Source organism: Solanum lycopersicum, chromosome 3, assembly GCF_036512215.1.
Source record: "Solanum lycopersicum chromosome 3, SLM_r2.1".
In the NCBI taxonomy this organism is placed as follows: Eukaryota; Viridiplantae; Streptophyta; class Magnoliopsida; order Solanales; family Solanaceae; genus Solanum; species Solanum lycopersicum.
In genome coordinates this window covers 16048588-16075912 of record NC_090802.1, presented here as the reverse complement: position 1 = coordinate 16075912, position 27325 = coordinate 16048588, and the positions used below count along the sequence as shown (strand labels likewise).

The following is a 27325-nucleotide window of genomic DNA, read 5'->3' as shown; positions in this document are numbered from 1 at the left end:
TCCATCAACTGACCAACGATCCGTCGATTGTGGTCTCGTCAATGGGGCCTTTAATTTGTGGTCGTTTTAAGATAAGTCTTAATTAATTAATTAAGGGATTTGGATTTTATATAGGATATTAGGGAAGCCTAATTAAGTTAATTACCCCCCCCCCCCCATATAAAAACCCTAGACCCATTAGTGTAATTACAACTGTCAAAACAAAACTCTCTTCTCTCTCTCTTGTTTCTCTCTCTATTGAAAGACACCATTAAAGAGAAGCTAGGGGAGGGATTTGGGGGCTTTAAAGGAGAATTTCACCATAAATTCTTCATCAAACATTGTGGTATGGGATCTAAAATTCACCATTGAGACCCCTTTCCTCGAAGGGTTCCTTGAAAGTAATTTCAAAAGTTGAGTTTTCATGTGGGTCTTTCTCAATCTCAAAAAATTATGTTATACATTGGTTTGTTTATGTTTTATATTGGATAATATGAATTTAGTAACAGTTATTCCAACCTAATTATGATATGTCTTAATGGTTTGGTCTAGTTTGTAAAAGATGACCCTTAACCCTTAACCCTAGGTTTGATCTTGATATGAAATTGATTCAATTGACTTGGTTATTGGTTGAATAACTATTAGATGATTTTGTTACATTAATCATTAACAAATTAGAGTAATTTGTAGTCTTTCATGCTAGTTCTTGAGAAGATGATCTAGGTTAGAAGTGAATTGACCTAAGCATCTTGCTATGATCTAGTACTGAATTATGATGTAGTAATTCTTCTAGCCTTTTTTATCAAGTTTATTATTTATTTATGATGATGTATAACCAAATTGTGTTGAATTGAGGATTTATTGTAAGACCTTGATGACGAAATATGAAGTCTACTTGGAAAGTTTTATGATCTCTATCCATTACGTCCAATTGTTGTTAATTGTGATTAAGTCATGATATTGTATTAGAGTATGCCTTGTATTAGGATTGATAGGGTGGTATGATGTTCAATTTAAATGTCTTGACTATGATTGTGAGGTTGATTAAGATGTAAATGTTATAAGGGTGGTATGATGTTCAATTTCAGTCTTTTGATTATAATTGTGAGGTTGATTAAGATGTAAATGTTATAAGGATGGTGACGAACCAATGTGCCTTATTATGAATAAAACTGAAAATGTGATAACCTCACATATGTGAATTGTGATGAATAGACTATTCTCATACAATTTTTATTGAGCTATGATGATGATGATGATTATACAAAGGTTAGACCCTATGACCTACAATAAGCTATGATTATTAATAAAGACATTAAAGACATTTCAATAAAGAGATTTAGCTTAGCACCGAGTGAAGTTGACAATAGGAGGTGGTGGGTTCCCCTAGAGAAAGATTCACCCAATAGTTCCACGTGTAGTGTTGACTTCCCAAAGAGGGATACTCATACAATGGATTCCCATGTAAGGAGGCACCAATTGCTTAGTGGTATGTAGAGGGAGAATATCTATCTCTTAGTTCTTGAACTATGTTCCCCCCAGAGGAAGACTAGTTAGTTGATCCACCTAGAAATCTATATTTATGTTTGGTTGTACTTTGGCCGGTAGACCACCTTCCATCGGTGTAAGGTTTTACATCACCAGATTCAAAACTTATCTCTTGTGGTCTATGTCGGTTAAGAAACCGTTCCTTATATTAAATGAACTAATGAGGGATAAACTATCTAAGGTGACTTGAGAGGTTTGACTTAGCCTAGGTAGGGCTATGGGACTCTACCTATGCCTTCCACTAGTTTACCTTGATGGAAGATTTAGAAGGTTAATATTATGTATGTATATGATAATGAATGCAAAAGATGATAGTATGATGAGTTTACATGTAAATTGTAACAACCTGTTTAGTTGGTTCGAGCAGTAGAATTATTTTTGATAAAAACTGACTGGGTTGACGGATCACGCGACGGACCGTCATGGTCACGATGGATCGTGATGGACTCCATCGTCCCATACTTGTGTAATTTCTTCTTCTGATCTCCTCATTACCCTCGACAACAGGTAGGACGAACCGTCATAGGCACGACGGTCCATAGAGCGTCTTTATTCCAAAACACTTTAGCTCTGAAATCTTGGTACTGGGATTGACTTTCTGAACTTTGTGACGGAACTTCAGCATGGACCGTCATAGATACGACGGACCAACACAAGCTGCATAACCCTGACTTGGTCAGACTTCCGCAAAAAGTTTTAAAGAGGTGTTTTGTACTATTCATGATTATAATTATGAAATTAGTGGGGTAAGTTTAATAATTTATTTATTTGGGTGTTAAAGAAGATAATAGGGAAATAAATAGTGGGTTACTTTTATCATAATGCATTATATGATAATTAGGGTAAAAGAAAAAGAATCTGTAGAAGAAAAAATAAAAAGAACAGAAAGAAGGGAGAACGAGCGAGAGAGAGAGAACGAAGAGGACAGCAAAGGCATTGGGGAAGTAGCTTGCTTGATCACGATTCTTCGGTGGAGGTAGGTTATGGTTTATTTCTATGTGATAGATAAACTCTAAATAGCGATCGATATGTATTGGGTGGTATTGTAAAGTGTTCTATGTGCTTGATTGTGTGTTTGTATGTTTTGATTGTGAAATTGTGGTGGGTTAGAATGATGAGACTGTTGAATCTTCAATCTTAAATCCTCTCTATTAAGATGTTGCCTTGACATAAAGAAGGCTTGATGGAATAAAAATAATGAGATAAATGGATCGGAGTGTCACGTTTCGACACGGTAATATTGGATCGGAGTGTCACGTTCCGACACGGTAGTATAAGGGGATCGGAGTGTCACGTTCCAACACAGTATATGGGATCGGAGTGTAACGTTCCGTAATGATAATAATAAAGAGAAGTAATCTTGAATTATGTTAACATACTCAAATTCGAAGAACCTATTTCCTAAATGAGTATGGTGTGGAGGCTTGAGTCCTCATAGGTGTGCTTGGTGTTGTTGCCAATGGTTTTTGTACTTGTTGATTGTCACCGCTTAAGTATTGTGGTTGATTTTTATATTATTATTCAGTATATACTGCTTTGTATTTTGAGTTAGCCGATGATACCTACTCAGTACGTGTTTATTGTACTGACCCCTACTTGTATTTTCTTCTTGTTGTTTTATGGAGTGCAGCAAGTGCACCATCGACTTTGACTTGTCCTCAACTCTAGCCAGTCTCCAGCATATCAGATTTCAGGGTGATCTATTATTCCTAGCTCGGACTGGATTCTCTCATTCACGTCTTGATGTCCTTGAAGTTCGGACATGGACCATCTTTTTACTTATTTTAGCTTCTTAAATACTCTTAGATTTAGAAATTTGAGGGTAGATGTTCTTGGTGTGATGACTTCCAGATTTTGGGAATAATAAGTATTAAACTTTAGAAATTTATTTAATTGATTTTCGTTAATGAGTTTTGGATCTTCCGCATTATTTTTACTATTCATAAATGATATTCTGGTAAATGTTGGGGTTTAGATTTGTTGGTTCGCTCACCTAGGAGGGTAAGTGTGAGTGCCACTCGCGGCTTGTTTTGGGTCGTGACAAACTGGGTATCAGAGCGTTAGGTTCGTTGGTCTCATCACACAAGAACGATTCTAGTAGAGTCTTGAGGAACGGTAGGGGGACGCCCTTACTTTTCTTTGAGAGGCTAAAGGACTTTAGGAAAACTCTATTCTTTCTTTCTTTCGTGCTATTACTTGGATCCAATTGGTATCTAGGTGATACAAATTGGTATCTGACATCCTCACTCTATTTCGCAGATGGTTATAACTAGAGCAACAACTGTGCCAACACCAACACCGGCAAGACAGGGTGCGTCTAAGCCAACCATTGGGGCTGTAGCTCGAGGAGGAGCAGTGGCAAGAGGCCGTGGTAGAGGTCGCAGGAGGACGCCCTCTAGAGGTAGAGGACAAACACCCGGTCCAGCTAGTAATAGGGTGGTGACTCCTCCATCGACTGATGAGGTAGTGAGAGAGGGTGGAGAAGAGGAAAACGATCAGGCTCAAGATGAGGAATTACCACCCCAGCCTACCCCAGAGATGATTAACCAGGTTCTTACTTATCTTAGCGGGTTATCTGATTAGTGCCAGACACCTCCAGTGTTTTCTGTACCAGCACCTCAGGTTCTGGGAGTACAACATATAGCTGCTATGGCTCCCCGCATGGATGCCTCATTGGAAGTAGACACGTTTCCTCAATTGACTACAGGGCCTATAATGACGAGTGATCAGCATGAACTTTTCACTAAATTCTTGAAGTTGAAACCTCTAGTCTTCAAGGGTGCTGAATATGAGTATGTCTATGATATACTGGTTGATTGTCATGATCTGCTACATAAGATGGACATAGTAGAACGATTTGGTGTTGAGTTTGTGGCCTATCAGTTTCAGGGGAATGCAAAAATGTGGTGGCGGTCGTATGTTGAGTGTCAACCAGCACATGCACCACCTATGACTTGGGCATCATTCTCTAGCTTGTTATGGAGAAGTATATACCCCGGACTTTGAGGGACAAGTGGAGAGATGAGTTCCTAAGCCTAGATCAAGGCAGGATGTCTGTTACTGCTTATGAGGCTAAATTTCGTGCACTATCCAGGTATGCCACCCAGCTTTGCTTCAGTCCACAAGAGCGGATTCGCCATTTTGTGAAAGGATTGAGGTTAGATTTGCAGATCCCAGCCTTACAGGTAGCTGCTGCAGCAAAATCCTTTCAGGAAATGGTTGATTTTGTGATAGAGGTGGAGGGGGTGAAGCCAGATGACTTCACCAGTCGACATCTAAGAAGTTCCCTAAGGGAGGTGAGTTTAGTGGTTCTTACTCTAGAGGGCAGAGTTCAGGAGGTTACCAAGACCGACCTATTCAGTCTTCACTGTAGGCTGTAGCTGGGGGTCCATCGCAGACCAGTCAGCATTTCTCTGAGTTTGGAGGTTATCCCCAGACTTTGTCATTCTCACAGAGACCTATGCTTGACTCCAGAAATTGTTATGGATGTGGAAAGACTGGACATATTAGGAAATATTGTCCAAAACAGAGTTACAGACCCCCAATAGTTAGAGGTAGAGGTGGTCATGGGAGAGGCCTCCATTATGGAAGACGTGGTGGCCAAGGTAATGGTGGTCACCAAATCAGCCAGGGTGGCAGGCAAGCTGGAGCTACTGCAGCGCAACATGGTAAGGGCAACGGGCAGACAGGTGATAGGGCCCATTGTTATGCTTTCCCTGGGAGGTCTGAATCAGAGACATCTGATGTTGTTATCACAGGTAATCTTTTGGTCTGTGATTGCATGGATTCTGTATTATTTGATCCTGGATCCATATTTTCATATGTATCTTCCTCATTTGCTACTTGTCTTGATTTATATTGTGATTTGCTTGACATGCCTATTCGTGTCTCTACTCCTGTGGGTGAGTCTGTATTAGTTGAGAAGGTGTATAGGTCTTGTCTTGTGACTTTTGTGGGGAGCAATACTCATGTAGATTTGATTATTCTAGAGATGGTTGATTTCGATGTAATTCTGGATATGACTTGGCTTTCTCCAAATTTTGCAATCTTAGATTGTAATGCTAAAACTGTGACATTGGCAAAGCCTGGGACAGATCCGCTAGTGTGGGAGGGTGACTATATTTCCACTCCAGTTCATATTATCTCTTTCCTTCGTGCTAAGAGAATGGTTAGTAAGGGTTGTTTAGCTTTCTTGGCACATCTCAGGGATGATACTTCCGAAGTACCTTCGATTGAGTCTGTCTCGATAGTCCGTGAGTTTCTGGATGTGTTTCCTGCAGACCTTCCTGGTATGCCACCGGATAGGGATATTGATTTTTGTATTGATCTGAAGCCGGGTACTCGCCCCATTTCCATACCCCCTTATAGAATGGCTCCAGCTGAGTTGAGGGAGTTAAAGGCCAAACTTCAGGAGTTGTTAGGTAAAGGTTTTATTAGACCAAGTGCATCCCCTTGGGATGCTCCTGTTCTATTTGTGAAGAAGAAGGATGGAAGTTTTCGGATGTGCATAGACTACAGGCAGCTGAATAAGGTAACTATTAAGAACAAGTATCCCATTCCTCGCATTGATGATTTGTTCGATCAGTTACAAGGTGCTTGTGTCTTCTCTAAAATTGATTTGTGATCTGGTTATCATCAATTGAAAATACGGGCAACAGATGTGCCAAAGACTATTTTTCGAACCAGGTATGGGCATTATGAATTCTTAGTAATGTATTTTGGGCTTCCAAAACACTTCATGAGCCTGATGAACGGGATTTTTAAGCCATATCTGGATCTCTTTGTTATTGTATTTATTGATGATATACTGATATACTGAAAGAGCAGGAAGGAACATGAGGAGCATTTGAGAATTGTATTGGAAGTGTTGAGGAGGAAAAGACTTTATGCCAAATTCTCCAAGTGTGAGTTTTTGCTAGATTTAGATTCCTTCTTGGGGCACGTGGTTTCTAAGGATGGAGTGATGGTGGATCCTTCTAAGATTGAAGTAGTGAAGAGTTGGGTAAGACTTACTAATGTTACAGAGGTAAGGAGCTTTGTTGGTTTAACTAGCTATTACCGTCGATTTGTCAAGGGATTTTCTTCTGTTGCTTCCCAACTAACAAATTTGACTAAGCAGAATGTTCCATTTGTATGGTCGGATGAATGTGAAGAAAGCTTCCGAACCTCAAGACCTTGTTGACCACTGCACCAATTCTTACCTTGCTAGTGGAAGGTAAGAATTTCATTGTGTATTGTGATGCATCTTATTCTGGTCTGGGTGCAGTGCTAATGCAGGAGAGGAATGTAATTGCTAATGCTTCGAGGTAATTAAAAATGCATGAACATAACTATCCGACCCATGCTTTGGAGTTGGCTGCAGTTGTATTTGCATTAAAGCAATGGAGACATTATCTATACGGGGTTAAGTGTGAAGTCTATACAGATCATCGTAGTTTACAGTATGTTTTTACTCAGAAAGATTTGAATTTGAGGCAGAGGAGGTGGATGGAACTACTGAAGGACTATGATATTACTATTTTGTATCACCCTGGAAAATCTAATGTTGTGGCAGATGCTTTAAGTAAAAAGCAGGGAGCATGGGAAGTCTAGCCCACTTACAGGTTTCTAGACGCCCATTGGCTAGAGAGGTTCAGACTCTGGCTAATGAATTTATGAGGCTGGAAGTACTAGAAAAGGGAGGATTTTTAGCTTGTGTGGAGGCAAGATCTTCTATTCTTGACAAGATTAAGGGAAACAGTTTAGTGATGAGAAACTAATTCGAATTCGAGATATGGTATTATGAGGAGAGGCTAAAGAGGCAATAATTGATGAGGAAGACGTTTTGAGAATTAAGGGAAGGGTATGTGCGCCCCGTGTTTATAATTTGATTCACACTATTCTTACCTCGTTCAAGGTATTCTATACATCCTGGTGCAACCAAGATGAATTGTGACCTAAAGCAACATTTTTGGTGGAGTAGAATGAAGCGTGACATTGTTGATTTTGTTGCCTAATGCCCGAATTATCAGCAGCTAAAGTATGAACACCAGAGGCGCGGAGGAACACTTCAGAAAATTCCCATTCCTTAATGGAATTGGGAAAAAATTGAAATGGATTTTGTGGTTGGTCTTCCAAAGACATTGGGTAAGTTTGATTCTATTTGGGTAATTTTTGACAGATTAACTAAGTCTGCTCACTTCATTCCGGTCAAGGTAACTTACAATGCAGAGAAGTTAACCAAACTTTATATCTCAGAAATTGTTTGATTGCATGGAGTTCCACTTTCCATCATATCAGATAGAGGTGTGCAATTTACTTCTAAGTTTTGGAGAACATTGCATGCTGAATTAGGTACTAGGTTGGATCTTAGCACTGCATTTCCCTCAAACCGATGGTCAATCTGAGGGAACGATTCAGGTGTTGGAGGATATGCTTCGTGCATGTGTGATAGAATTTGGTAGTCATTGGGATAACTTCTTACCCCTAGCAGTGTTTTCATACAATAATCGCTATCACTCAAGTATTGATATGGCACCATTTGAGGCACTGTATGGGAGGAGATGTAGGTCCCCCATCGGTTGGTTTGATGCATTTGAGGTGAGACCATGGGTATCGATCTTTTGAGAGAATCGTTAGATAAAGTAAAATTCATTCAGGAGAAGTTTCTAGCAGCTCAGAACAGGCAGAAAGAATATGCAGATCGAAAGGTTAAGGACTTGGATTTTATGGAGGGTGAGCAAGTCTTGCTGCAGGTTTCGCCCATGAAAGGGGTGATGCGGTTGGTAAGCGAGGTAAGCTTAGTCCGAGGTATATTGGTCCATTTGAAGTTCTGAAGCGCATGGGGGAGGTGGCTTATGAATTGGCATTGCCTCCAAGACTCTCAGGAGTGCACCCGGTATTTCATGTGTCTATGCTGAAAAAAAACCATGGGGATGGGAACTACATTATTCGTTGGGATTCAGTTCTTCTTGATGAGAATTTGTCTTATTAGGAGGAGCCTGTTGCTATTTTAGATAGAGAAGTCCGCAAGTTGAGATCAAAGGAGATTGCATCTATCATGGTTCATTTGAAGAATCGTCTAGTTGAAGAGTCCACTTGGGAGAATGAGGCTGATATGCAAGAAAGATATCCACATCTTTTTACAGATTCAGGTACTCTTTCTCGCCCTTGCTTTTCTTCCTGTGATCGTTCGAGGACGAACGATGGGTAAATTGGTATCTATTGTAACAATCTGTTTAGTCGGTTTGAGCAGTAGAATTATTTTTGATAAAAACTGACTGGGTTGACGGATCACGCGACGGACCGTGATGGTCACGACGGACCGTGATGGACTCCGTCGTCCCATACTTGTGTAATTCCTTCTGCTGATCTCCCTGTTACCCTCGACGACAGGTAGGACGAACCGTCATAGGCACAATGGTCCGTCAAGCGTCTTCGTTCCAAAACACTTCAACTCTGAAATCTGGGTACTGGGATCGACTCTCTAAACTTCACGACGGAACTGTAGGACGGACCGTCATAGATACGAAGGACCGTCACGAGTTGCGTAACCTCACTATTGAATTTAACTCTCTGAACTTTGTGAAGGAATTGCAGCACGGACCGTCGTAGATACGACTGACCGTCACAAGCTGCGTAACCCCGACTTGGTCAGACTTCTGCAAAAAGTTTTAAAGGGGTGTTTTGGAGTATTCATGATTATAATTATGAAATTAGTTAGGAAAGTTTAATAATTTATTTACTTGGGGGTTAAAGAAGATAATAGGGAAATAAATAGTGGATTACTTTTATCATAATGGATTATATGATAATTAGGGTAAAAGAAAAAGTATCTGGAGAAGAAAAAAATAAAAAGAACAGAAAGAAGGGAGAACGAGCGAGAGAGAGAACGAAGAGGACAACAAAGGAATTAGGGAAGTTGCTTGCTTGATCACGATTCTTCAGTGGAGGTAGGTTATGGTTTATTTCTATGTGATAGATAAACTCTAAATAGCGATCGATATGTATTGGGTGGTATTGTAAAGTCTTTTATGTGCTTGATTGTGTGTTTGTATGTTTTGATTGTGAAATTGTGGTGGGTTAGAATGATGAGAGTGTTGAATCTTCAATCTTAAATCCTCTCTATTAAGATGACGCCTTGACATAAAGAAGGCTTGACGGAATAAAAATAATGAGATAAATGGATCGGAGACGTTCCGACACAGTAATATTGGATCGGAGTGTCACGTTCTGACAGGGTAGTATTAGGGGATCGGAATGTCACGTTCCGTCAAGGTATATGGGATCGGAGTGTCATGTCCCAACATGATAATAATAAAGAGAAGTAATCTTGAATTATGTTAATATACTCAAATTCGACGAACCTATTTCCCAAATGAGTATGGTGTGGAGGCTTGAGTCCTCATAGGTGTGCTTGGTGTTGTTGCCAATGGTTTTTGTACTTGTTGATTGTCAGCGGTTAAGTATTGTGGTTGATTTTATATTATTATTCAGTATATATTGCTTTCTATTTTGAGTTAGCCGATGATACCTACTCAGTACGTGTTTCTTATACTGACCCCTACTTGTATTTTCTTCTTGTTGTTTTATGGAGTGCAGCAAGTGCACCATCGACTTCGACTCGTCCTCAACTCTAGCTAGTCTCCAGCATATCAGATTTCAGGGTGAGCTATTATTCCTAGCTCGGACTGGATTCTCTTATTCACGTCTTGATGTCCTTGAAGTTCGGACATGGACCATCTTTTTACTTATTTTATCTTCTTAAATACTCTTAGATTTAGAAATTTGAGGATAGATGTTCTTGGTGTGATGACTTCCAAATTTTGGGAATAATAAGTATTAAACTTTAGAAGTTTATTTAATTGATTTTCGTTAATGAGTTTTGGATCTTTCGCATTATTTTTACTATTCATAATTGATATACTGCTAAATAATGGGGTTTAGATTTGTTGGTTCGCTCACCTAAGAGGGTAAGTGTGGGTGCCACTCGCGACTCATTTTGGGTCGTGACATAAATGATATTATACAGTGATTGATACTTTTATGAACATGTAAATGGTCTATGTTTCTAAAAGGATGATGTTGTATATTCTTAAAAGGTTATGTTATGTGAAGTTGAATATTAGTCATGATTCCTTTTGGGTCACTTGATTGAGTAAGGTTATGGGGCTTTGCTTGGTTATTGTACTTGTTGGCTTTGTGAGGATTCATGAGTAGTAGTCTTGCTTTATTATGATATGATGAACTCCTGTCTATGATTGTGATATAATTACTTGATGGTAGGGTTATATTAGATTATGCGTTAAAGTATATTGACAAGTATGTTATTTGCTTTGACTTAATGAATATGCCTTCATGAGTTGTATGTTTTCCTTGATGATGCATAAGGCTTTCAAAAGTATAAAATAACATGTTTGATAAAATGTCCCTTTTAGCATGATTTGATCTTATATGTGCATATGGTCTTAGTACAAGTGTCGTACTAACCCCCATTTCTTCTTTTTCCCCAATATTTTAGGTTATGGTCGTTGAGGTTCTTTGAAGATGACTTGTAGAATACTTGGATATCTTGATCATCCACGTAGGGTAGGTCCTCATTTTCCGAGGGTGATGCCACTATCTAGCTTATGTATTTTTTTTATTTAATGACTTCTATGGTTCTTTCTTTCCATTTAGTATGAAACATTGTATATCCCATGTGAGGCACTTTTACTTGATGTATTGGTCTTGCCCAAGTTCTTAAAATCTTATTAGATGTTTATGAGATGAGACCACTATTATGACTATTATGTCTATATTATACTTTATGTATTTATGTGCAATAAAAGTAGAAGACTAAGTAATCTTCCTATACAAAGAGTCTATGCAGACTCAATATATATGTTAGGTGTATGTAGATGTCTAGGTAGACCTCCAAATAGAAGTAATGAAAATTTCTAAATTTTTTGCTAAATTTGACTTATAAATGTATTGATGTATACTATGAGGCTAGTCTTAGTCCTCAAAGACCACGAAGACACCGGTCTAGTCGATGGGGCTTGTAATTCCTGCATGTTTTTAGTTAAATCATAAATAACTAATTAAGCGGTTTGGTGGTTATTTTTGGGATTAGGGAATCCTAATTAAGTTAATTAACCCCCCATTAGTCTAATAACAACTCTCAAGCTAAAACTCTCTTCCTTCTCTCTTCTTTCTCTCTCTATCGGAAGCCACCATTGGAGACAAGCTAGGGGAGGGATTTGGGGGCTGTAAAGGACCATTTAACCATCAATTCTTCATCAAACGTTGAGGTATGGGATCTTATTCAACTTTGAGACCCCTTTACTCAAAGTGTTCCTTCAAATTAATTTCAAAAGTTGAGTTTTCATGTAGGTCTTTCTCAATCTCGAAAATTATGTTATGAATCAATTTGCTTATGTTTTCTATTGGATAATATGAATTTATTAACATGTATTCTAACCTAATTATGATATATCTTGATGATTTGGTCTAGTTAGTAGAATATAACCCTTAACGGTTAACCCTAGGTTTGATCTTGATTTGAATTAGGTTGAAATTGATTTAATAGACTTGATTATCGGTTGAATTAGTATAAGATAACATTTTTAATCTTGAACAAATTAGAGTTATTTTTTGTCTTTCATGCTAGTTCTTGAGAAGATCATCTAGGTTAAGAAGTGAATTGACCTAAGTATCTTGCAATGAACTAGTATTGAATTGTGATGTAGTGATTCTTCTAGCCTTGTTATCATGTTAATTATTTATTTATGATTATGTATACCTAAATTGGGTTGAATATAGGATTTATGGTAAGACCATGATGATGAACTATGAAGTCAACTTGGTAAGTCTTATGATCTCTATCTATTACTTCCAATTGTAGTTAATTGTGATTAAGTCATGAGGTTGTATTGGAATATGTCTTGTATTAGAATTTATAGGGTGGTATAATGTTGAATTGGAATGTCTTGATTATGAATGTGAGTTTAATTAAGATGCAAATGTTACAAGGATGGTGATGATTATCAATGTGCCTTATTATGAATAAAAATGAAAATGTGCTAACCTCACTTTTGTGAATTGTGATGAAAGGACTATATTCATACAATTCTTATTGAGCTATGATGATGATGATTATACAAGGGACCTATGACCTACAATAACCTATGATGATTAATAAAGATATTAAGGGATCGTTCGGTACAAAGATGCATAATGCAGGGATTAGTAATGCATGAATTAGTAATGCATGGATTAGTAATGCAGGGTTTAATAGTGCAGGGATTATTTTTTAGCAACTGTTTGGTTCATTATTTCCTACCTAGTCTTATGTTTGGTTTAAAACTTTACAAAAAGTTTATTTCCTATTATACCCTTTAGTTATTGTGAGATTATGTTTCATTTAACTAGTCAAGTAAAATATTAAAAAAATATAAAAATATTATCAATTTTGAGGTGTGATATGTCACATGGTATATTTATAATTTTTTGTTGGTCAAATATACATTGAACTTAACATGAATTTAAGGCTACTTAAATTGTTCAATATACGCTTAGCTTATTTTTAAAATAAAAAAATAGTTCACGTGGTCAATTGACGAACTACATTTAAAAACAAAAAAACAAAAAATCAACCCAATATAACAACTCAAACATGGAGAAAAAATATTAGTTTATGAAATCATCAAATTACATGGAATAAATTTGGACAATTAAATGAACATTTATAAATATTCTCATATAAATAAAAAAAGAACATGAATTACAAAAAAAGATTGGGAAAATGATTTTGGGATAGTTTAGTCTTTTAAGGGTCTTATCCAAGGATTGCTAAACCTTGGATTAGTTATCCCTCCCTTTCCTAGGGATAAAATAAGACCTTGTATGAGGTATAACTAATCCATGGATTAGGTTAAACCAAACAATGTTTTTGTCGGACTATATTTTAATCCATGGATTGTTTTGATTAATACTTCCTATCAAACGGGTCTAAAAGACATTTCAATAAAGGGACTTAGCTTAGCACCGAGTGAACTTGACAATGGGAGTTTATGGCTTCCCATAGAGGAAGATTCACCGTATAGTTCTACATGTGATGTTGACTCTCCAGGGAGGGATACTCATCCAATGGATTCCCATGAGAGGAGGCTCAATTTCCAATTGGTATGTAGAGGGAGAACACCTATCTCTTAGTTCTTGAACTATGTTGCCCCCATAGTAAGACTAGCTAGTAGATCCACCTTGAAAGCTATATTTTTGTTTGGTTTTACTTTGGTCGGTAGACCACCTTCCATCCGTGTAAGGTTTTACAACATCGGATTCCACACTTAGCTCTTGTGGTCTTTGTCGGTTAAGGCAAGTATTCCCTAAATTAAAATGAACCAATGAAGGACAAACGAACAAAGTGACTTGAGAGGTTTGACATAGGCTTGGTAGGGGTATGTGAATCTACCTATGCTTTGCACTAGTTTACATTGATGGAAGCTTTAGAAGGTTAATATTATGTATGTATATGATAATGAATGCAAAAGATGATTGTGTGATGACTTTACATGTAAATGATACTATACGGTGATTGATACTTTTATGAACATGTAAATGGTCTATGTTTCTAAAAGTATGATGTTGTGTATCCTTAAAAGGTTATGTTATGTGAAGTTGAATATTAGTCATGATTCCTGTTGGGTCACTTGATTGAGTAAGGTTATGGGGATTTGTTTGGTTATTGTACTTGTTGGCTTTGTGAGGATTCATGAGTAGTAGTCTTGCTTTATTATGATATGATGAACACCTATCTATGCTTGTCATATAATTACTTGATGGCAGGGTTATATTAGATTATGCGTTAAAGTATATTGACAAGTATATTATTTGCTTTGACTTGATGCATATGCCTTCTTAAGCTGTATGTTTTCCTTGATAATACATAAGGCTTTCAAAAGTGTAAAATATCATGTTTTGATAAAATGTCCCTTTTAGCATGATTTGATCTTATATATGCATATTGTCTCATACTATAACAACCCATGTAGTCGGTTTGGCCACTAGAAATTTTTATGTTAGAAAATACTTTCTGATAGATTTAAGTGGGTGTTTTGAATTATTCATAATTTTAATTATGAAATTAGTGAAGTAGTTTTACTAATTTATTTAGTTAATGGTTAAGAAATAATATTATAATTAATAGTGGGTCACTTTTATCACTATTATAATTATATGAGTATAATAATTAGGGTAACAAATAATCTATAGAAGAAAAGAAAAGAGAAAAATAGAAGAACAGTGAGAAAGACGGCTTACCTGTGCAGCTACATTAAAGATTAAGCCTGGATTCTTTTAGCGGTAAGTTTCTTTATAAATTCGTAACATGCAGATTGGTGGAAAGAATATATTAGTTCTTGTAAAACTATAAATGTTCAGGTGTATGCTAAATTTCTACGAGATAAGTTTAAGTAGAAATTGTTTATTGAAAAAGTTAGGCAGCCATTAATCATTAATGTGTAAACAAATTGGAAGATTAAGGTATGGATGTGCATGTGGAAAAGCTTACTGCCACAGGGTTGGCACCAGTAACATAAAATTTTAGACATTTAAATATTTTATTCCTTATTATATGTTATAATTTTATACGTTGAAGTATTAAATTTAATTATGGTTGGATAAGAAGGTATTACATGAGAAGAATTGCTAAGTTGTAAAATTGGGTTAGACGTTTTGCCACTAGGGTTCGAAACCAGTGCTTAATCTTGAATTAAACTGCGTATCATCCTCTTATAAATTGAGTTTAGTATATTAAAATTGGTAATTAAATATTAGGTGTATGAAATTATTTATATTTCATTAAAGTTATGTTAATTAGGGGAACTAAGACCTACCCTTAGTTTGAACTTTAGGAATTTGATTTTATAATTAGGTGAGATTTTGGGTCTAGGCTAAATATAGAATAATCTGAGTGTTTATAGACTCGTTAACTTAAAAATTGTGCATATATATATACTTGATAGATTGGAAAGGTTCGGAGGCAATAAGGAAAGAAAAGGCATTGGAGAAGTAGTTACTTGACTTCAATTCTTCGGTGGAGGTAGGTTATGATTTATGCTATTTGATAGTAAACTCTTAATAGTGATTGATATGCCTTGAATGATATTGTGAAGTTCTCTATGTACTTGACTGTGTGATTGTGTGTTTTGGTTCTGTGGTTTGTGATTGGTCTGAAATCCTGAGACCGTAGAATATATATTCTCTAATCCTATCTATGGAAGTGATGCCTTTAATAAATAAGGCTTGATGAAAATAATATAACAATGAATTGAAAGTGGTGATAATAAAAGATAAATTAATAGTATAATTGGATCGGAGTGTCACGTTGCGACACGGTATTCTTGGAACGGAGTGTCACGTTCCGACACGGTATTTTTGGATCAGAGTGTCACGGTCCGACACGGTATTCTTAGATCGGAGTGTCACGTTCTGACACGGTATTTTTAGATCGGAGTGTCACGTTCCGACACGATAATATTAAAGGAAAAATATGTTGAATTAATGGAAGATATTCAATCTCAAAGAACTCAACTCCCAAAATGGTTTGGTTTGGAGGCATGAGTCCTCATGTGTGATCTTGATACCGTTGACTTAATACGTGCTTACTTTATTGTTATTGACACTTGTTCATGTTGTTTGTTGCTTATCACATGTTAAGTGCTATAGTTGAGTTCATACTATTATTCTTTGTATATTAGTTACTATTTTGGGTTGACCGATGATACTTACTCAGTACGTGTTGCCTCGTACTGAGTCCTACTTGTTTTCTTCTTTGTTTTCCTTTTATGAAATGCAGCGAGTGTACCTATGAGTTCTCATTTCCCTCAGCTCTAGCCAGCCTCCCTCATATCAAGTTACAGGGTGAGCTATCCATTCAAGCTCGTGTTGGATTCTCTCGGTCACGACATGATGTCCTATACTTTCGGATACATACCATTTTATTCTTTATCTTAGTGTATTCGATGTTCTTAGACTATGTATTGGAGATTAGATGTCCTTGATGTGATTACTATCAGATTTTGGGATGAAGTATTAAACTTTAGAAACTTATTTAAATTGGTTGCTTAGTATCTTTCGGAGCTTCCACATAGTTTATATTATTTATTGTTGAACTATAGGTATATGTTGGGGTTTAGATGTGTTGGTTTGCCCACCTAAGGAGGTAAGAGTGGGTTCCATTCACGTCCCATTTTCTGTCGTGACAAACTTGGTATCAGAGCATTAGGTTCGTTGATCTCATCACACAAGGACAAGTCTAGTAGAGTCTTGCGGAACGGTAAGGGGACACCTTTACTTTTCTTCAAGAAGCTATAGGACTTTAGGAAAGCTCATTTCTTTCTTTTTATCGTGCTACTACTTGAATCCAATTGGTATCTAGGTGATACAAATTGGTATCTGAACTTCTTTACTCTATTTCAAATATGGGTACTACAAGAGTATTTGAAGTTGAAATAGCAACAACAGAAAAAAATTGTCCTTAGAAATAGATATATTTTCTCGATCGCAAAATGTGGTGGTAGTCTCATGTCGAGTGTCGGTTAATAAAGACACTACTATGACTTCATAGAGTAAGGGTATATTTGAGAAAGTCATCGATGCTTACTTGGTTAGAGTTAGGAATTGTTTTATTTTGTTATTGAATTGATCTAAGAAGTAAAACAAATTGTTTGGTCTAGAGAGAGAACATATTCGATAATGTTTTGCAATTATTCAATGGGTATAAATATTTGGGTTTTTTGGGTACGATATTATGGACAGGTATGATGTGTTCTAGTATAGTATCTAATAGACTTTCACGGTGTGGCAGTACTAGGGTTATGTGGAAATAGGTACGTTCATTGTCAAGTATGAATACTAATTACTAAAGGAGTTACAAGTTGTACGACCATGTCAGATAATAAGATTTAGTGTTACATTCACATTTGAGAAACCAACTAGTTTATTACTACACGAACTTAGATTGAGCATTATTTTAAAGAAAATCTTTAGTGGTGGATCTTTGGTAAAAATATTAACACAACTTAAACTGTGCAATGTATCTTGGGGGTTTTGAGTGAGGACTTGTGGTTTTATCTTAAGCTTCAAAAGGTAGATTGATACTAGCATGACATACTTATAGGGAAAGAAAATCCTAGTGGGTATACTTTGGGTGAAGTAAAATGAAGATTTTAGTAAGAAAGTGAATATAAAATTTGTTAGTCCCTTCATTTTGATTACTATATCTGAGTTTAAGGTGTCATGTGGAGGAAATTTTTTTGACTTTGTGGTGATGAAAAGGGCTTACAAATACATGATGGTGATAGGAGTAAGTGATGGATGGTGACGGAGATGCAAATTGTAGAATACAAATTATTGGTCAAATAAATTTTGTATGATGATAAAAACTTGCGAGTATCTAAGGTTGATATTTCTACTATTTAGAGAGTAATGTGGTTGTATGATAAATTTTGGGAGATTTAGGGCACACTCAAATATAATTTAAAGGAGCTGGAATCATAACTAAAATAAGATAAAACTTGTGAGATGTGTAGCCTTAAGAAAAATAAGTGAGAGTAGAATTATTTTCTCTGATTGTAAGAACTAAAAATGTATCTTCGAAGGGATCGAGAATTGGGTTCAAAATTGCGTGATTTCATCTATTTTGTTTTGGTTAAGGTAATAGCATAACAGGTTAATCAACTTGGTTAAAAACTATTGAATAGAACTTAAGAGAGGAGTGTACAGACGTTCAACTTGAGTGAGATGATAGGTTCTGTTGTATTGTTGAATTTAGAAATGAGTAGGGTTGGATTTTTAGTGAAGCATATGGTATGGTTGGTGGAGAGGATATCAATGACAAGCTAAGATAAGGTGATTCGTAACAATCTTAAAAGTATAAGCAAATGTAGATAATTAAGGGCATTGTGTTACACAATTGGACTTATAATTCAAAGTATTATTTTTTTGTTATAAGTCTGAATTTCTGGTGGTATATTTTGTCAATGTATTAAATAGTAAGATGAGAAACGATTGATTTTATCGTTATTGAGCACGTGAAAGAATTTATGCATACTGTGGACCATAAAGTTGTTACTTTTGATTATTAAAGGATCTATGGAAGGGTTTACCCTCAGAGTTTTGATTTAGAGTGTGAAGTAAAATGTCATGGATTATTAGTAAAACATGAGATCGGTAAGCAAGCTAGATAAACAAGAGTTTGATATATTGAAGGAGCGAGATATTTAGAATTTGCACCATGAAAAGAAATTGAGAAGAGTGAAAGGATACGACCTCTCGTATAAATCCATGGGGTGTAGTTGAGGGTTGTTTTAATTTTTGCCTATGAGTTAAGATATAATTGTGAGATGTGAACTAGTTCGGTACAGACTTACTAGGATTTTATCATCGACTTCTAAAAAAAATGAGTTTTGGTTTAGGTGACAAATAATGAGGTATGAAAATTTTAGTATTTTACAATGAGGTTAGATTGCTCAAATTATGATACAAGACTTAAGAATGATGTCAAAGGTGAGATATAATTCTACATGGTTATTAAGAATAAAGTTGGGTTAATACTACTCTATTGATGGGACTTCATAGAATGTTAAGGTGTGTTACATGGACATTTGATGGTTAATAGAGGTTATGAGCTTATAGTATACATAATAGTTTGAGTGACAAAGAATTTTCCTAAGTGTTGGATGATATATATAATGGTTTAAAATGGTACCTTAAGCATGGTATGTGAAAGTGGTGTAGAGTTAATTTTTGGAGTGATTTAATAGTTTTTTCTCAATGAAAAGGTACTATCACAATTGAAATTAGTGCTATAGGCCTTATTTGGGAGTCGTATCGATCAGGAAATGCTTAAATAGAAAGAGATAGCCATAGTTTGAACATGTATTTGATAAGCATACTTTGATACTAATGATGGTTTGAGAGTAAGATAGATCATCGATGTAGTTATACGTTTTGTTGTTATTAAGAGTGTTGACTTCAATGAATGTGGAGTTTGATAAACCAAGTATGTGTGCAATTATATTAGAGACATTCTATGAGGGGAGGTGTCGATCTCTAGTTTTTGATACTATTGAGATGAGACAATGGGTATTAATATTTTGGAATAATCATTGAGATAACTATCCTTTCTTTCCTTGCCTTCCTTTGATCGTTCGAGGACGAAGGATGGGTAAATTGGTATCTACTGTAACAACCCGTATAGTCGGTTTGGGCACTAGAAATTTTTATGTTAGAAAATACTTTCTGATAGATTTAAGTGGGTGTTTTGGAATATTCACAATTATAATTATGAAATTAGTGGAGCAGTTTTACTAATTTATTTAGTTAATGGTTAAGAAATAATATTATAATCAATAGTGGGTCACTTTTATTACTATTATAATTATATGAGTATAATAATTAGGGTAACAAATAATCTGTAGAAGAAAAGAAAAGAGGAAAAAAGAAGAACAGTGAGAAAGACGGCTTACCTGTGCAGCTAAATTAAAGATTAAGCGCGGATTTGTTTAGCGGTAAGTTTCTTTATAAATTCGTAACATGCAGATTGGTGGAAAGAATATATTAGTTCTTGTAAAACTATAAATGTTCAGGTGTATGCTAAATTTCTATGAGATAGGTTAAAGTACAAATTGTTGATTGAAAAATTTAGGCAACCATTAATCATTAATGTGTAAACAAATTGGAAGATTAAGGTATGGATGTGCATGTGGGAAAGCTTACTGCCACTGGGTTGGGACCAGTAACTTAAAATTATAGACATTAAAATATTTTATTCCTTATTATATGTTATAATTTTATACATTGAAGTATGAAATTAATTATGGTTGGATAAGAAGGTATTAGATAAGAAGAATTGCTAAGTTGTAAAATTGGGTAAGACGTTTTGCCACTAGGGTTCGAAAACAGTGCTTAATCTTGAATTAAACTGCGTATCATCCTCTTATAAATTGATTTTAGTATATTGAAATAGGTAATTAAATATTAGGTGTATGAAATTATTTATATTTCATTAAAGTTAAGTTAATTAGGGGAACTAAGACCTACCCTTAGTTTGAACTTTAGGAATTTGATTTTCTAATAAGGTGAGTTTTTGGGTATAGGCTAAATATAGAATAAAATGAGTGTTTATAGACTCGTTAACTTACAAATTGTGCATATATATGCTTGATAGATTGGAAAGTTTCAGAGGCAATAAGGAAAGGAAAGGCATTGGAGAAGTAGTTACTTCACTTCAATTCTCCGGTGGAGGTAGGTTATTGTTTATGCTATTTGATAGTAAACTCTTAATAGTGATTGATATAACTTGAATGATATTGTAAAGTTCTCTATGTACTTGACAGTGTGATTGTGTGATTTGGTTGTGTGGTTTGTGATTGGTTTGAAATCCTGAGACCGTAGAATTTATATTCTCTAATCCTATCTATCGAAGTGATGCCTTTAATAAAGAAGGCTTGATGAAAATAATATAACAATGAATTGAAAGCGGTGATAATAAAGGATAAATTAATAGTAGAACTGGATCAAAGTGTCACGTTCTAACACGGTATTCTTGGATCGGAGTGTAACGTTCCGACACGGTATTTTTGGATTGGAGTGTCACATTCCGACACGGTATTCTTGGATCGGAGTGTCACGTTTTGACATGGTATTTTTGGATCGGAGTGTCACGTTCCGACACGATAATATTAAAGGAAATTATGTTGAATTAATGAAAGATATTCAATCTTAGAGACCTCAATTCCCAAAATGGTTTTGTTTAGAGGCATGAGTTCTCATGTGTGATCTTTATACCGTTGACTTAATACGTGCTTACTTTATTGTTATTGACACTTGTTCATGTTGTTTGTTGCTTATCACATGTTAAGTGCTATAGTTGAGTTCATACTATTATTCTTTGTATATTAGTTACTATTTTGGGTTGACCGATGATACTTACTCAGTACGTGTTGCCTCGTACTGAGTCCTACTTGTTTTCTTCTTTGTTTTCCTTTTTTGAAATGCAATAGTGTACCTATGATTTCTGATTTCCCTCAGCTCTAGCCAGCCTCCCCCATATCAAGTTACAGGGTGAGCTATCCATTCAAGCTCGTGTTGGATTCTCTCGGTCACGACATGATGTCCTATACTTTAGGATACATACCATTTTATTCTTTATTTTAGTGTATTCGATATTCTTAGACTTAGTATTGCAGATTAGATGTCCTTGATTTGATGACTATCAGATTTTGGGATGTTAAGTATTAAACTTTAGAAACTTATTTAAATTGGTTGCTTAGTATCTTTCGGAGCTTCCACATAGTTTATATTATTTATTGTTGAACTATAGGTATATGTTGGGGTTTAGATGTGTTGGTTTCCCCACCTAAGGAGGTAAGTGTGGGTGCCATTCACGACCCGTTTTGGGTCGTGACAAACTTGGTATCAGAGCATTAGGTTTGTTGATCTCATCACACAAGGACAAGTCTAGTATAGTCTTGCGGAACGGTAAGGGGACACCTTTACTTTTCCTCAATAAGCTATAGGACTTTAGGAAAGCTCATTTCTTTCTTTTTTTCGTGCTACTACTTGAATCCAATTGGTATCTAGGTGATAGAAATTTGTATCTGAACTTCTTAACTCTATTTCAAATATGGGTACTAATTGAGTATTTGAAGTTGAAATAGCAACAACAGAAGAAAAAAAATATTTCCTTAGAAATAGATATATTTTCTCGATCACAAAATGTGGTGGTAGTCTCATGTCGAGTGTCGGTTAATAAAGACACTACTATGACTTCATAGAGTTTGGGTATATACCAGAAAGTCATCGATTCTTACTTGGTTAGAGTTAACAAGTGTGTTATTTTGTTATTGAATTGATCTAAGAAGTAAAACAAATTATTTGGTCTAGAGAGAGAATATATTCGATAATGTTTTGCAATTATTCAATGGGTAGAAATATGTTGGTTATTTGGGTATGATATTATGAATAGGTATGATGTGTTCTAGTAAGGTATCTAATGGACTTTCACGGTGTGGCAGTACTAGGGTTATGTGGAAACAGGTACGTTGATTGTCAAGTATGAATACTAATTACTAAAGGAGTTACAAGTTGTACGACATGGTCAGATAATAAGATTTAGTGTTGCATTCACATTTAAGAAACCAACTAGTTTATTACTACACGAACATAGATTGAGCATTATTTTAAAGAAAATCTTTAGTGCTGGATCTTTGGTACAAATATTAACACAACTTAAACTGTGCAATGTATCTTGAGGGTTTTGAGCGAGGACTGGTGGTTTTATCTTAAGCTTCAAAAGATAGATTGATACTAGCATGACAGACTTATAGGGAAAGAAAATCCTAGTGGGTATACTTTGTAAAATGAAGATTTTAGTAAGAAAGTGAATATAAAATTTGTTAGTCCCTTCATTTTGATTACTATATCTGAGTTTAAGGTGTCATGTTGAGGAATATTTTTTTTTGACTTTGTGGTGATGAAAAGGGCTTACAAATACATGATGGTGATAGGAGTAAGTGAAGGATGGTGATGGAGATGCAAATTATAGAATACAAATTATTTGTCAAATAAATTTTGTATGATGATAAAAACTTGCGAGTATCTAAGGTTGATATTTCTACTATTTAGTGAGTAATGTGGTTGTATGATAAATTTTAGGAGATTTAGGGAACACTCGAAGATAATTTAAAGGAGCTGGAATCATAACTAAAATAAGATAAATCTTGTGAGATATGTAGACTTAAGAAAAAAAGTGAGAGCAGAATTATTTTCTCTGATTGTAAGAACTAAAAATGTATCTTCAAAGGAATCGAGAATTGGGTTCAAAATTGCGTGATTTCATCTATTTTGTTTTGGTTAGGGTAATTGCATAACAGGTTAATCAACTTGGTTAAAAACTATTGAATTGAACTTAAGAGAGGAGTGTACAAACGTTCAACTTGAGTGAGATGATAGGTTCTGTTGTACTGTTGAATTTAGAAATGAGTAGGGTTGGATTTTTAGTGAAGCATATGGTATGGTTGGTGGAGAGGCAATCAATGATAAGCTAAGATAAGGTGATTCGTAAAAATGTTCAAAGTATAAGCAAATGTAGATAATTAAGGGCATTGAGTTACACAATTGGACTTATAATTCAAATTATTATTTTTTTGTTATAAGTCTGAATTTCTGGTTGTATATTTTGTCAATGTATGAATTAGTAAGATGAGAAACGATTGATTGCATCGTTATTGAGCACGTGAAAGAATTTATGCATGCTTTGGACCATAAAGTTGTTACTTTTGATTGTTAAAGGATCTAAGTAAGGGTTTACCCTCAGAGTTTTGATTTAGAGTGTGAAGTAAAATGTCATGGATTATTAGTAAAACATGAGATCGGTAAGCAAGATAGATAAACAAGAGTTTGTTATTTGAAGGAGCGAGATATTTAGAATTTGCACCATGAAAAGAAATTAAGAAGAGTGAAAGAATAAGACCTCTCGTATAAATCCATGGGGTGTAGTTGATGGTTGTTTTAAGTTTTGCCTATGAGTTTAGATATAATTGTGAGATGTGAACTAGTTCGGTATAGACTTACTAGGAGTTTATCATCGACTTCTAAAAAAATGAGTTTCAGTTTAGGTGACAAATAATGAGGTATGAAAATTTTAGTATTTTACAATGAGGTTAGATTGCTCAAATTAGGATAGAAGACTTAAGAATGATGTTAAAGGTGAGATATAATTCTACATGGTTATTAAGAATAAAGTTGGGTTAATACTACTCTATTGATGGGACTTCATAGAATGTTAAGGGGTGTTACATGGACATTTGATGGTTAATAGAGGTTATGAGCTTATAGTATACAGAATAGTTTGAGTGACAAAGAATTTTCCTAAGTGTTGGCATGATATATATAATGATTTAAAATGGTACCTTAAGCATGGTATGTGAAAGTGGTGTAGAGTTGACTTTTGGTGTGATTAAATAGTTTTGTATCAATGAAAAGGTACTATCACAATTGAAATTAGTGCTTTAGGCCTTATTTGGGAGTCGTATCTGTCAGGAAATGCTTAAATAGAAAGAGATAGCCATAGTTTGAACATGTATTTGATAAACATACTTTGATACTAATGATGGTTTGAGAGTAAAGTAGATGATCGATGTAGTTATACGTTTTGTTATTATTAAGAGTGTTGACTTCAATGAAGGTGGAGTTTGATAAACCAAGTATGTGTGCAATTATATTAGAGACATTCTATGAGGGGAGGTGTAGATCTCTAGTTTTTGATACTATTGAGATGAGACATGGGGTATTAATATTTTGGAATAATCACTGAGATAACTATCCTTTCTTGCCTTGCCTTCCTTTGATCGTTCGAGGACGAACGATGGGTAAATTCATATCTATTGTAACAACCCGTGTAGTCGGTTTGGGCACTAGAAATTTTTATGTTAGAAAATAATTTCTGATAGATTTAAGTGGGTGTTTTGGACTAATCATAATTATAATTATGAAATTAGTGGGGTAGTTTTACTAATTTATTTAGTTAATGGTTAAGAAATAATGTTATAATTTATAGTGGGTCACTTTTATCACTATTATAATTATATGAGTATAATAATTAGGGTAACAAATAATCTGTAGAAGAAAGAAAAGAGGAAAAAAGAAGAACAGGAAGAAAGACGGCTTATCTGTGCAGCTATATTAAAGATTAAGCGTGGATTCGTTTAGCGGTAAGTTTCTTTATAAAGTCGTAACATGCAGATTGGTGGAAAGAATATATTAGTTCTTGTAAAACTATAAATATTCAGGTGTATGCTAAATTTCTAAGAGATAGGTTTAAGTACAAATTGTTGATTGAAAAAGTTAGGCAGCCATTAATCATTAATGTGTAAACAAATTGGAAGATTAAGGTATGGATGTGCATATGGAAAAGCTTACTGTCACTGGGTTGGGACCAGTAACTTAAAATTTTAGACATTAAAATATTTTATACCCTATTATATGTTATAATTTTATACATTGAAGTATGAAATTAATTATGGTTGGATAAAAAGGTATTAGATGAGAAGAATTGCTAAGTTGTAAAATTGGGTTAGACGTTTTGCGACTAGGGTTCGAAACCAGTGCTTAATCTTGAATCAAACTGCGTATCATCCTCTTATAAATTGAGTTTAGTATATTAAAATAGGCCATTAAATATTAGGTGTATGAAATTATTTATATTTCATTAAAGTTATGTTGATTAGGGGAACTAAGACCTACCCTTAGTTTTAACTTTAGGAATTTGATTTTATAATTAGCTGAGTTGTTAGGTATAGGCTAAATATAGAATAATATGAGTGTTTATAGACTCCTTAACTTACAAATTGTGCATATATATACTTGATAGATTGGAAAGTTTCAGAGGCAATAAGGAAAGGAAAGGCATTGGAGAAGTAGTTACTTGACTTCAATTCTTGGTGGAGGTAGGTTATTATTTATGCTATTTGATTTTAAACTCTCAATTCTTGGTGGAGGTAGGTTATTATTTATGCTATTTAGATGTCCTTGATGTGATGACTATCAGATTTTAGGATGATAAGTATTAAACTTTAGAAACTTATTTAAATTGGTTGCTTATTATCTTTTGGAGATTCCTATTATTTATATTATTTATAGTTGAACTATTGGTATATGTTGGGGTTTAGATGTATTGGTTTGCCCACCTAAGGAGGTAAGTGTGGGTGCCATTCACGACCCGTTTTTGGTCGTGACACATACTTAGTACAAGTGTCGTACTAACTCCATTTCATCCTTTCCCCCGATATTTTAGGTGTCGCTCATTGAGGTGCTTTAAACATGACTTGAAGAAGACTTAGATCTTTGATCATCCAAGTAGGATAGGTCATTATTTTCCGAGGGCGATTCCACTATCTAGCTTATGGTGTTCTGTTTTTAGTTAAAGACTTCTATGGTTCTTTCTTTCCATTCAGTATGAAAAATTGTTTAGCCCATGTGAGGCATTTTTACTTTATGTATGGGTTATTCCCAAGTTCTTACAATCTTATTAGATGTTTATGAGATGAGACATTATTATGACTTATGTCTATGTTATACTTTATATACTTATGTGGAATAGTAATCTTCCTATACAAAGGGTCTATGTATACTCGATGATATATATGTCATGTGTATGTAGAGGTCTATGTAAACCTCAAAGTACAAGTAATGAAAAGTTCTAAATTTTTCGCTAAATTTGACCTATGAATGTAATGATGAAAACTAAGAGGCTAGTCTTAAACTTAAAAGAGGATGACAACGCTGGTTATGTCTAGGAGGTAAACCCGGATGTGACAAACTTGGTATTCGATGTCTCTCTCAACCACGCTATGTATGTTCATCTTTATAATTGTGAAGCAAGCCACACTTATGGATCGGAACCTACGTGATGCCTAGGAAACTCTCACATTCTTGGAAATCCAATATCATGCCATTTGAGTATACTTATGGTGTTCTATTTCATCTAATCCTATTGTTGTGATTATAGGAAATGAAGACTCAAAGGAATGAGGCAGAAAAGCTTGAAGAGGAGATTTCCAATGCGGGAGCTTATCCCCATGGTGATCAAGTTCCTCTTATTGAGGAAGGTATGAATGATGACCAAGATCCGGTCAATCCTCCACCCTTGACGGATGGTGACATAAGGTCTTCCCTTTTCCAGTTGGCCCCAGCCGTCACTGCTCAAGCCCAAGCTATGAAGGCCCAAGCTAACCAGGAGGTTGTACCTAGTCAAAATGAATAAGTTTCTACC

The 27325-nt window shown here is 35.2% G+C and overlaps 1 protein-coding gene across 1 annotated transcript; it reads left to right on the top strand.

Moving 5' to 3' along the window:
* The first annotated feature begins 7619 nt into the window (after positions 1–7619).
* LOC138347428 (uncharacterized) lies at positions 7620–27316 on the top strand. Its single transcript, XM_069295723.1, has 5 exons — positions 7620–7673; positions 7861–8106; positions 8501–8660; positions 13619–13671; positions 27062–27316. Exons 1-5 carry the CDS (start codon positions 7620–7622, stop codon positions 27314–27316), a joined length of 768 nt encoding a protein of 255 aa, XP_069151824.1.
* The last annotated feature ends 9 nt before the right edge of the window (positions 27317–27325 follow it).